General features: G+C 43.5%; 1 protein-coding gene across 8 annotated transcripts in view; it reads left to right on the plus strand.

Annotated features, from left to right (window-relative positions):
• The window catches only part of LOC105489167 (methylenetetrahydrofolate dehydrogenase (NADP+ dependent) 1 like), a 233,145-nt gene that overhangs the window by 133,827 nt on the left and 86,166 nt on the right, over positions 1-13,152 (plus strand). For all 8 annotated transcript variants that reach the window (XM_071096617.1, XM_071096620.1, XM_071096618.1 and 5 more), the window contains exons 21-22: positions 7,962-8,101; positions 12,179-12,220. In XM_071096617.1, coding sequence (XP_070952718.1) covers positions 7,962-8,101; positions 12,179-12,220 — 182 coding nt within the window. The remainder of the gene's footprint in view (positions 1-7,961; positions 8,102-12,178; positions 12,221-13,152) is intronic.

The following is a 13,152-nucleotide window of genomic DNA, read 5'->3' on the forward strand; positions in this document are numbered from 1 at the left end:
TTCCCTGCTGCTGCCCCAGAACTCATCACTGTTGACACATGGACCAAGAACTAGCAGAGGAGGTGATTTATAATCGCTAAATGAATTGCTCTGAAACAGACAACAAGCTCTCTGACTTAAGTAAAGGAAGGGAGGTGGGTGGAAAGGAAGGAGGATCATAAAGAACATTCTAGATTGCATACTTTGGTAATCACAGCAGGGCCTTATTGCAGTTAGAACAAAAGCCTGGACACACCTCTCAGTTCAGGAAAATAATTTAGAGCTACTTGTTAAATGCTGAAGTATTATTGAAGTACCAAGGGTTAAGATTTTCACTGAAAGCAAAACTGACCGAGCAGCTCAGCAAGGGAAATGCTACGTGATCAGTTGATGGTTTGATGAGGGGTATGGAGTAGGGATTTTGGCAGAGGTTGCTAGCAGACAGGCCTTGGTTTTAGTCCAAGCTCTATCGCTTAATAGCTGTGTGACCTTGGGGAAAATTATAAAATTTTCCAGTCCTTAGTATTATAAACTGCAAAGAGAGGAGAAAGATACCTCACAGATGTTGAAGGTGAAATGAGACAGGACACCTAGTACATTGCCTGGCTACGTAGAAAACGTTTCACAAATGTTAACTTCAGACCCTCTCCCCGTGCCTCGGTCTCTTAGAATAGTGTTTCCCCATCATGTGCACACTGAGTGGGAAGGCGGACAGCTGCCGTCACCCATGCTGCCCCATGTTGAGAGCATTTCTATTGACCTTCCCTTCTTCCCTGTGAAGCTAGTTCAGCCGTCACCTCATCACTGTTTTTCTTCTCCAGAGAGTGCTGGGTTGTAGTGACCACACTGTTGATTCAGCACATCCCAACCACGCTGGATGGAATTTTTACTGCGATAATTCATATTCCAGGATCTTATAGTGCATAGGGTTACAACGATTAGCATAATGATCTTGCACAATCTTTCTGCCTAGCATGTAGTGCGTTTGTAATATTCTCAGAGGAGGCATCTAGGAAGCGCCAAGCTCCTTTGTCCTGCGTGAGCCACAGCAAGCTGTCTGCGCCTCAGTGCTATAGAGACTGTGGGTAGATTATTCCTTGTTGGGGGGTGGTAGGGGAATCCCAGCTGTCCTAGATGCCATTTACAACAATCAAAAATGCCTCCAGACCTTGCTAAGTGTCCAGGTGGGGAGTGGAATAGGCAGAATCGCCTCCGGTGGGGAAGGACTGAACTGTACTTAGGATTTGTGATTCTGCAGAAATGGGTTCTGTGAATGCACTAAAGCATGAGAACATCCAAAAATCAATGTGGCATAGAATTGAATTCAAATTTACCTGGATACAGGTAAATAAACACAATTTTGAAAGTACCAAACAATTCAAAAAAAAAAAACACATTGAAAACGAAAAAGTCGGCCGGGTGCCGTGGCTCACGCCTATAATCCTAACACTTTGGGAGGCCAAGGCGGGCGGATCACCTGAGGTCAGAAGTTCGACACCAGCCTGACCAACATAGTGAAACCCCGACTCTACTAAAAATACAAAAATTAGCCGGGCATGGTGGCGGGCGCCTGTAGTCCCAGCTACTCGGGAAGCTGAGGCAAGAGAATCACTTGAACCTGGAGGGCAGAGGTTGCAGTGAGCCAGGATCGCACCATTGCATTCCAGCCTAGGCAAAAAGAGCGAAACTCCCTATCATTAAAAGAAAACGGGGTTGCGGGGGGAAGGTCAGAAAGACATTCTTCTTCACTGGGTGATGAATTAATCTTTCCCATCTTTGTCATGTTAAAAATGTGCCTGTGGCTGTTTCTCCACTAAATTAAGACATTGGCACACAGATGATTGTGTGTAACACTAGGCACAATCGTAGGGGTTCAGTAATTATTGAATGAGAAGAAAGAAAGGTTGTTCTTGAATTATGTGAGGTGCGTGTTTAATCATGTTTTTGAGCGGAACGCCGTATGTAGCAGACAGAACTCTGGGCTGGGCATCAGAGGGACCGGGGACCCCACACTGGGCTTTGTGTCATTATCTCCTGAAAGGAACTGGCCTGGTGCACAGGAGGCAGTTGGAGTACATTGTCCATACAGTTCCCATGTAGCTGTAGGGTTTTATGAACCCATATTTTAAAAGGCCTTCTAGTGAAGTGAGGATGTTAATGCCTTTTTAAAAAAAAAAAAAAAGAGAGAGAGAGAGAGAGAGAGATTAGTGATTACTTTAAAATCTGAGTCCTGGCCAGGACTCACGCCTGTAATCCCAGCACTTTGGGAGGCTGAGGCAGGCAGATCATTTGAGGTCAGGAGTTCAAGACCAGCCTGGCCAACATGGTGAAACCCTGTCCCTACTAAAAATACAAAAATTAGTGGGCCATGGTGGCATGCTCCTGTAATCCCAGTTACTTGGGAGGCTGAGGCAGAAGAATCACTTGAACGTGGGAGGCGGAGGTTGCAGTGAGCCAAGATCGCACCACTGCACTCCAGCCTGGGCAACAGAATGAGACTCCATCTCAAAAAGGAACAAAAAAATCCAAGTCCTAATTATCGCTGCAGCTTTCTTTAATGTGTGCAGTAAGTTGGGGACATACAGAATAACTTAAGATGTAGAAATCGTCTCTCCTTCCCTGAATTATTTCATGGATACCACATTTGCCTGCCAGGAGTGTTCTGTTGTTCTGGTGTTTTCGTTTCTGCCATTGTCATTGTTTCTGCTTCGTTCTTACAATACGACTCTGGGTGCACCTTGGATGATCATGGAAAGGCAGCTGCCTGGCTTTCCAGAACTGGTTTTGACTGTCCATCTGAACCCGGAGCTCTGTTTCCTGTGCAGGTTGCTCCAGTATTTATCCAAATTGTCAGTCCCCTCCCAACTCATACCCACTGACCCTTCCTTTCTCAGCTGATTATGGGTTTAAGTTTGAATCAAGCCATGCTATAGAATCACTATCTAGTAACTTCTGTGCTTGCACAATAAGAGTATTAGTCAGCATTTCCTGTTTTCATTCATATTGTAAGTTGAATAGCTGTAACAAAAGGGAGATTGCCAAGACAAATAATTCTTACGGCTTGTGCAAACATTTTATTGCAAGCCTTATTAAATATGCAGCTTTCAGAAGTCTACATGATGTGCCTTTCAGCAAAGCTAAATCCTACTATGTGGGCTTGCTTCATGACTTAAGAGCAAGTCTATGTTGAATTTAACATTAAATAATTATTTGGCCTGTATCTCTTTTAAGCTTCGTTAAGAACTGCAAATATGATAAGGGAATAAATTATTTCAAGTCACTAAGAAAACTTAACCTATAGGTTATATATGTTGGCAGTTCTGAAGAAGTACCTAGGAAATGGAACCTTCCACCAAGAGTGGTTTGTCCCCTTCTCACAAGGTGGGTCTTCCTGTCAAGGCCCCCTAAGGCACAGAAACACAGCACTCCACCGTGTCCAAGTTCGTAGTGATTGGTGGCACCTTATGAAAGTAGTTTTTACTTTCACAATTACTGATTACACATCAGCATACCTTATCCATGTTCTCTTTCCCTGGCAGCCTGATATTTGAATACAAACAACATAAAAGTGATTACATGCAGCATTTCAGGACAGTTTTCAAAGTGGAAGAATTTGGCACTTTCTTCTATTTTCTTCCCGTTCTTTGTCTATTTCCTTTGCATTTGGAAGCCAGAGTCCTCGAACCTTTACTTCTGCATGTTATTTTCGTCCCCTAGCTGGAGTTCTCTTTATTACTACTTTTTTATTTCCAATTGTCTCTTTTTAAAAATAAAACATAGTGAAACCCCGTCTCTACAAAAATTAGCCAGGCATGATGGCAGGTGCCTGTGATCCCAGCTACTTGGGAGGCTGAGGTAGGAGAATCACTTGAACCCCGGAGGCAGAGGTTGCAGTGAGCTGTGATCGTGCCATTGCACTCCAGCCTGGGCGACAAGAGTGAAACTCTGTTTCAAAAATAAGTGAATAAATAAATAAAAATATGAAATTAAGCTTAGCTAGCCTGTGTAGATGTTTTAGATGGTCACGTCTTTGTCAGATATGACATTTGTGCCTTTTAGTAAAACCATTTTAGTATTATAAGAAAAAAAGGAAAGTATAAGGAGAACTAAGAACATATTTGTACTTTTATGTAATTCTATTTTATGTGTCTATTTCCATTGATGTGTGGCCTTGACATCATTACTGGCTCCGAAGTCTTATCCTGTTTTTTCATTGACTTGCTTGTGCCAGGTACTGTGTTAAGGAAGTGGAGCTACAAGATGAATAAGGCATGGTCCCATCCTTATGGGATGGGAGACGGCACATCAGTGTACTTAGGATGCTGCATGTGGTGACAGATGAGGTCCCTGCGAGGGAGCACACCACAGGACCGGGAGGATGGGACAGGCGGGAGGAGTAGTCAACTTTGCCTGAAAGCATCAGGACAAGCTTCCAGGAAATGGTACATCCAAGCTGAGTCTTGGACAGCGGGTTAAAGAGGCAGAGAGGGGAGAGAAGAATGTTCCACATGGGAAAAGAGGTCTGGAGGTGACGATAAGTAACATAGCATTTGTAGGCTGTGCTGGAAGCTTGATATTTCAGAGGCATGAGGTCTGAGGCAGGGAGTGTGGAGGAAGATGAAGGTCGGGGAAGGAACTTTACATGAGGGCGGCCTTGACTTTCATATTAAGGCACTTTAGGGAAGCAGGAACCAGTGAAGATAGGAGAACATGGTGACTACACAGGCACACCGAAGTGGGGAGGAGGTAGGTTTTTGAAGGGAATTTGAGCTTGCAATTTTTCAACGGCATTCAATGGTTACAAATGAAACTTTTCATTAATATATTTGTGTCCAAGTGTTTTTAGATGTGCTTTTCTGCTACTCTCTTTTTATTTGGTTTGGAGATAGATGATGACTTTCCTTCAGGGCCTTCTATGTGTCTTCCCATGTTAATGTCTCAAACACATGGTCCGTGCCATCATGGAGCTTGCAGTCTAACAGGGTAGATTAACACATAAGTATGCATCCAGTTGGAAAGAACTTAGAGATCACTTGATCAGCCCCCATTATGTAAAATGTACGCAACAACCTACCTCCAACTGTAGGGTGACGTTAAACAGTTTTTCAAAATACCATGGCATTGAAAAAAATGCCTAACATTTTGTTACTTCAGTCCCACTCCCCAGTACTGATCAGGCCAGTGAACCAGTCTTGCTGGTGAAATAATGACTTCCACGGTCATGACGGATAATTTCCCGTCATCTTCACCATTCCCTCCCTGGCTCTGTCCTTTACCTGTGACTGTCTTCTTTCCTCCCTCTCCTTCCTCCTCTTGCCCTCTGCCTGCCATACCCAACTCTGCATTTCTCTGCTTGGAAAAATCCTACTTGATGCTCAGAGCCTGACTCCATCACCCCGTTTCTCCGAACCTCCCAGGCAAACTCTGCCCCTCCCAGTGTGTTGTCCTCCAGCTCTCTCTAACTGAATAACAAATGTTCTCTCTCCCGCTTCCCTGCAGGGCTTCAGGGTAGTGACCCTAAGAGTGAGCGTCTACCTGTGAGAAAAATGCCTCAATGTAGCAGGAATTCCCACAAATGCTTAGGAATTCAATACGGTTTTTAGCAAGTGGGAGAATTACCCTTTCGGTTACAATGATGTGAACTATTTTTGTGAGTTCTCAGTATGCACCAAGAAAAACCCCAGTGACACAGTAATGTACCTGTGCCATCTCACTTAATCCTTCCAACAAGGAACTTGCCAAGGTTGCACAGCTGGGAGGGATCCAAGGTCCCATCTGTGTGCTAACCTGCAGGATAGCCCCACGTTGGGGCCTTATTGTCCAGCCTTCCACCTCCAGGAGCCCACTCAGTGATGACTTCTGACAAAAGTCACCTGGATTATCCCTCTTTTGGGGTCCATGATGCCACCAACATGCTAAAGTTAACAAATGCATTACCAGGGGGTACCACTGAGGTAAGGATTGTTACTGTAAGTGATTTTCTCTGATTTTGACCACTACTAATAAAATTACAAGACTTGTTCCAAATACTATATAAAAAAGAATGTCTTTTATTTCTCGAAATTGTTCTGCCACATAGTTTGTTCAAGTAACACATAATAAAGGATAAATGGCTTGTAGCTATATTTACCCAAATTGAACATTTTTAATGTAATTTTTAAAATTTGTCAAAAGCATATCAATGGTCATAAAAAATTTTATATCCTCTGACCCTATTACTTTACCCTTGGGAATTTATTCCAAGAACATAATTTGAAAGAGATTAAAGCACATGGGCACAGATATTTTCAGTACAGCATCGTTTATATTGGAAACAACCCAAATGTTCCGTAACAGGGGGAACAATTTTGTAAATCTTGCTACAGCAACTTTACAGAATTATAAGATGCCACTTATAATTGTAAAATTTTGAAAGTTTGTAGCACAGCAAGGAAACTGATCATGTTAAATGTTTCTGATATCTTAGTCCATTTTTCTCCCAATTCCTATCTGTGTACTGTTCGTACTATCAGCGTGTAAGTATGTATTTCATAAACATTTACTTCTTCTTAAATCAGTAGTATTCCCTTCCTAGAGTGGTTTGCTTCCCAGATTTTCATGGACATTCATCTCCCCTGGGCATCTTGTAACAATGTGATTCTGATTCTGTAAACTTTATGCGGAGCCCAAGATCCCACGTTTCTTAGAGGCTCTCAGGAACCGCTGATGCTGTTGATCATGAACCACACACTGAGTAGCAAGGCCCTAGAGCTCTCTGTGTGTGAAGAAGATGCTGCTGACCCAGGGCCTCGCTTTCTCGAAAGGCAGCTGTGACCTTTTCTAGCAACTGAGGGGGTGGAGACTAGAAATGAGTGTTTTCTGGTGTTTCTCTAATAAAGCTGCTGCCTTGTATCCAGATTGATCATCAGTATCCTTATGCTCTTCAACGAACTTGAAATTTGTCAGTTAACAGAAATGACTGGGTGGCACTAAAATAAATTATTCTTAATATAAAGAGTAAGAAAGGGCTGGACGCGATCCCAGCACTTTGGGAGGCCGAGGTGGGCGGATCACCTGAGGTCAGGAGTTTGAGACAAGCCTGGCCAACATGGTGAAAACCTGTCTCTACTAACAATACAAAAAAAAATTAGCCAGGCGTGGTGGTGGGTTCCTGTAATCCCAGCTACTTGGGAGGCTGAGGCAGAATCGCTTGAACCCGGGAGGCAGAGGTTGCAGTGAGCCAAGATCCCGCCATTGCTCTCCAGCCTGGGGGACAAGAGCGAAACTCCAACTCAAAAAAAATAAAATAAAATAAAAGAGTAAGAAAGGATCTTCTATTGTAATCATACTCTCATTACCCTTTGATACAATTTGGAACCTGATTACAAAGTTAAAAGTCCCCATCTGTATGAAGAAAAGCTTCACTGGCCGGGCGCCTTGGCTCAACACCTGTAATCCCAGCACTTTGGGAGGGAGGCGGGTGGATCACAAGGGTCAGGAGTTTGAGACCAGCCTGGCCAACATGGTGAAACCCCATATCTACTAAAAATAAAAGAAAGAAATTAGCCGGGTGTGGTGGCACACACCTGTAGCCCCAGCTACTCAGGAGGCTGAGGCAGGAGAATTACTTGTACCTGGGAGGCAGAGGTTGCAGTGAACCAAGATCACGCCGCTGTACTGTACTCCAGCCTGGGCGACAGGGCAAGACTCCGTCTCAAAAAAAAAAAAAAAAAGCTTCGCTGTGAGCTTTGATATTGGAAGAAAAGTCTTGACCTGGTCACCACAAGGAATCCCTCAGGCCTGGTGGCGTCAGAGAAGGGCGCAGTCTCTTTAGGGCAGAGAATGAAGAACCTTTCTATGACAGTGGGGAAATCAGTTCACCTTTGTGTTGGTAAACAAAAGGAATGTCAGCTGTCCTTTGAGCTCGAATCATAGTGGTGTTTGCCAAAACCTACTTTTGTTTTTAGAAGATAATAGCGCATATTCCACTTGCTTCTCCACAGTGACCGAAGCTGGCTTTGGTGCTGACATCGGAATGGAGAAATTCTTCAACATCAAGTGCCGAGCTTCCGGCTTGGTGCCCAATGTGGTTGTGTTGGTGGCAACGGTGCGAGCTCTGAAGATGCATGGAGGCGGGCCAAGTGTAAGTGCCCACACCGCCTTCCTAATACCAAAGAAATTGCAATATGTTAAAACAGAATTGAGCATTTAAAAAATTCCTGCCTGTTTAATGACTATAGTTTTCTACAGTATTTTTTTCTAAAACTTTTTTTTTCCTGTAGACCTCCTTTGTGGACATCTAAAAACTCTTTTTTTTTTTTTCCAACGCCACCATAGGGCACTTTGAGTTTAGTAAGTTCGAGTAAACAGTAACACCCACAGTTCTTTCCTAAACAACATTTTGGAAAGGAGCATAATGCAACCACTTTTTAATCTTAAGCCTCACATCTGATACTCAGGCCAAGATTGTATAACCATATGGTAATGGGCGGCTAGAGGCTCTTGTCCCTGAACGAAGAACATGAGGATTAGAGTGAGTTCTTTGATGACTGAGATTTTTCATTGTTTGTACAGATAGTTTTTCGGTTCACTGATGCTGTAACTCATCAGATTTCATCTAAAACTATTTTCCTTCTCTTTCTGTTTATTATGATTTCTTCTCACAACTGTGTTATAATACTGGATTGTTTCTAAGAGAGCTTTGCTTGGAAAACACAAATTCGATTTTAACTTCTTTAAAGGCTTTTGATATTTACCTATCCTAATATATATAGCAATTACAGACATTATAAAGGAAATATATTCCTTTCTGCAGAAAACCTGTGCGTAGATTTTGGGGGTTTGTTTTTTTGTTTGTGGTTCATTTGTTTCATTTTTAGGAATTTCAAAGTGTAGAATAAGACATTTTATACTGATTAATCATTTTGAAATAAAATAAAATAAAATTTCTCTGTCATTATAATATTCACATATGAGACGAACTGCCAAATCTGATTTCTTAATTGGCATACTGTACTGTGTATGTGACAAAAGTCATCTATTCAGTGATTATTACATAGTCAAAACAAGAAGCGGGTTTGCCATCATGAAACGCTATAAAGCAATTCTTTGTCCTGGGAGAAGTGGATTTATTTTTATACCATTTTACAGATAAGGAAGCTGAGGTTTGATAGGCTTAGGGAATGTGGACAATGTCAGCAGGCCAGCAGAGTGCCGAGCACTTCAGATCTAAATCTACTATGTCCACCATGCAGAGCTGGATGTTAATGAAGGGCAGAAGTGTTCTAAATCCAAATCCACTCCTAGTACCCGACATTTAAGCACTTCATTTCATTTTTGCCTAAAGCTTCATCATCATTTCTTTTTTTTTTTTTTTGAGGCGGAGTCTCATTCTGTCACCTAGGCTTGAGTGCAGTGGCGCGATCTCAGCTCACTGCAAGCTCCGCCTCCCAGGTTCATGCCATTCTCCTGCCTCAGCCTCTGAGTAGCTGGGACTACAGGCGCGCACCACCACGCCCGGCTAATGTTTTGTATTTTCAGTAGAGATGGGGTTTCACCGTGTTAGCCAGGATGGTCTCAATCTCCTGACCTCGTGATCCACCCGCCTCGGCCTCCCAAAGTGCTGGGATTACAGGCGTGAGCCACCGTGCCCGGCTCATCATCATTTCAAATGCAAGAATGATATAATACAGATTAAAAGTAGTAAATCATAAAGAATTCTGACTTTACTCAAAACACTCCTTGTTGCTACAGTCCTTCCTGGATTTTAGACATTGAGTCTGCATAACAACTTCTGTTTCCAAAAACTACTTCTGCCCATGTAGGATGCATTTGGAATTCTCCCTCCCTGCCCTGCCACCCTGAAAATTATGGAAAGGGCTTAGAGATTGTCTGATCTCATTCAGTCTTTATATAGAGAAAATCTCTGAGGCACAGAGAGACCCAGTGGCTTGTGTGATATCTCACATCTATTTCAGGGACTGATCAGATCTGCAGTCCGGGTCTCCCGACGCCAGTCCCATAGTTTTCCAGACTCTGGTCTCTGTGCTGTAAAAATTCTCTACATGCTTTACAATCCTATTTCATTCATCTTAACATATGTGCTCTGTTTTTCAGCGGTTGCACTTTTGTGCCACATTAATCCTTTGTGTCTCTTCCACTCCTGCTTAATGTCATGGTTCTCAGCCAGTGATCGTGGTAACAAGGAATAGGGTTAGTAGGCACAGCTATGGTTGGAGGATAAGAAAAGGCGGGAACCAGTCGGATGCGGTGGCTCACGCCTGTAGTCCCAGCACTTTGGGAGGCTGAGGCAGGTGGATCACCTGAGGAGTTCGAGACCAGTGGTGGCGGGCAGCTATCATCCCCACTACTTGGGAGGCTGAGGCGAGAGAATCGCTTGAACTCGGGAGGTGGAGGCTGCAGTGATCTCATATCGCACCATTGCACTCCAGCCTGGGTGACAAGAGCGAAACTCTGTCTCAACAACAACAACAAACAAACAAACAAACAAACAAAAAGCAGGTGAAGCTAAGCATCCCTCTCCTGGGCTCCGGTAGTACCTTCTGCCTCATATTGTTTCATGAATGCCTTGCTCTGTGTCTCCCTATGTAATTCTCAATTCCTTGAGTTTAGGGACTGTGTCTTATTAACTGGTATGTTCCAAGTGTCTGGCATAGTCTGTATGTAGGGAGTGTTTTCAATAACGGCAAGATAAATGAACTTTCATCCTCTTAATCCTCTATTCCATAGTGCTCATCTCGGTGTCTTTCCTTCTTATTGAATAGCTCTGTATTTTTGAGCCATGATTATTCATTTCTACTTCTGTTTTCTTTTTTTCTTTTTCTTTTTTGCTACAGATACTGTGCTGGGATCGACTTCCTTTTGATCATTACACAAATAACCATGGCTGCCTCTTATGTTTATTCAGCTTGGTTTTTTTCCATAATTTGTACAGTGGAAAACCTTGTGGCCCTTGAATTTGCCCATTTTAGCCTCAGTCATTTTAAACTCACATCCTGTCCCCCAAAGTGCTCGGCCATTCCCTGTGCAATCCAACAGCTAATATTCTGCTATGCTTTGGGATCCACAGATTCTTTCACAATTCGTTCTTTAACCATTGTATGAATCAGGGTTCTTCACACATAGAATCAATAGGATGTGTGTATAGAGAGAGAAAGATATTTATTCTAAGGAATTGGGTCACATGATTACAGAAGCTGGCAAGTCCAAACCCTGCACTGTGGGCTGGCAAGCTGAAGACCCCGGAGAGCCAGGGGTGCTAGTGCGGTGTGCAGGCAGCAGTCTGCTGGCAAATTCTCCCGCACTCAGGGGAGGCCGGTCTTTCTGTTATACTCAAAAAGGCCTTTGACTGATCAGCTCAGACCAAGCCACATTATGTAGGGCAACCTGCTTACTCAAAGGCTGCTGATTTCCATGTTCATTTCATCATAGACACCATCACAGAAACACCCAAAATAATATTTGAACAAATACTGGGCACCCTCTGGCCCAGCAAAGTTGACACATAAGAATAACCACCAGGCCGGGCACAGTGGATCACACCTGTAATGCCAGTACTTTGGGAGGCCGAGGTGGGAGGACCGTTTGAGCCCAAGAGTTTGAGACCAGCCTGGGGAACATAGCGAGACCTTGTCTCTACAAAATAATAAAAATTTATCTGGGTGTGGTGGTATACACCTATATTCCTAGCTACTGGGGAGGCTGAGGCAGGAGGATCACTGGAGCCCTGGAGTTTGAGACTGCAGTGAGCTGTGATCATGCACTGCCCTCCAGCCTGGACAACAGAGCTTTGTGGCAGTTACCGTAAAATGATTTCAAATGGTGATGTACTCTGTATAAATCAGGTATTAAACATATCATTAGTTTTATGTTCTAATTTGAACCAATGTTTGCGAAGTTTCATACTGTTCCATTGGCTCAAATTAGAATCATCCAGGGAGATTTTAAATGTTACGGATGCCAGGTTTCCCTCCCAGAACTTCTGCTTTCATTGGTCTGGGTGGAGCCCAGGCATCAGTGTTTTCGAAAAGCTTCCCACAAGAGTTTAGGTTCAGCCAGTGCCACCAGCTACTGTTTTAAAAGGACAAAATGTAGGGGTACCTTTCTAAAAACTGAATGTGATTGTGGTGTTCTTTCTTTCAGATCAGTTGTGTAAGCATTTTTATAGGATTATTCTTCACGTTTTCTCTCCTTATTTCAGGTAACCGCTGGTGTTCCTCTTAAGAAAGAATATACAGAGGAGGTAAGAGGAGCTGTTTAGACACTTATGTGAAGAATCTCTCAAATCCAGTGACTCGTTGGCTTTCAGTGAATGAGCCATCCTTCAGTGATCCCTTAGAAAAGTGCTGTTCTGGCTGGCGTAGCGACTCACACCTGTAATTTCAGCATTTGGGGAGGCCAAGGCGGCCAGATCACATGAGGCCAGGAGTTCAAGACCAGCCAGGCAAAACCCATGGCCAACATGGCAAAACCTCATCTCTACTAAAAATACAAAAATTAGCCGGGCATGGTAGCTCACGCCTGTAGTCCCAGCAAGAGAATTGCTTGAACCTGGGAGGCGGAGGTTGCAGTGAGCTGCGATCGCACCACTGTACTCCAGCCTGGACGACAGAGCAAGACTCTTGTCTCAAAAAAAATAAAAGAAAAGTGCTGTTCTAAGAATCCAAGAGGAAATGGGTGGGGTGAAAGGATAAAATTCATTCAATTAACTCTTAAATATCAAGAAAAGATGGATATAGGCTTTGTCTACTATTGTCTACCCCCAGGACAGCCATCAGAGCAGGAACTCAAGGTCTCCAGGTCAGAAACAAATATGAAGTTTACACTTCTGTATTCTTTTGTCATGGAAGGTCTATATACAGTTGGCTTTATGACTTACAGGAGTGGCTTACACTTTCCTGTAAATAGACTTTGATTTACTGGCAGCAGTACCTCGTAGCTCCTACAGGTGGCGCCAGGGATCTGAGCCAGGAATACCTGGATAGAGCTCCTCACCCACCTGGGGCCTTATGCCTGTCAGGCCCCAACCTGCAGAGCATGGGCACGTTGCGTAGACCCTGCAGCCTGTCCGCAGCAGTATGAGCTGCCAGGCTTCAGACCCACACATATGCCGTTGGACCCAGAATCATTTTAGAAATTTTTTTGCAGACGAACCTCCTTATTCTTGCAGCCATC

The sequence above is a fragment of the Macaca nemestrina genome, chromosome 5 (genome assembly GCF_043159975.1).
Source record: "Macaca nemestrina isolate mMacNem1 chromosome 5, mMacNem.hap1, whole genome shotgun sequence".
Taxonomy (NCBI): domain Eukaryota; kingdom Metazoa; phylum Chordata; class Mammalia; order Primates; family Cercopithecidae; genus Macaca; species Macaca nemestrina.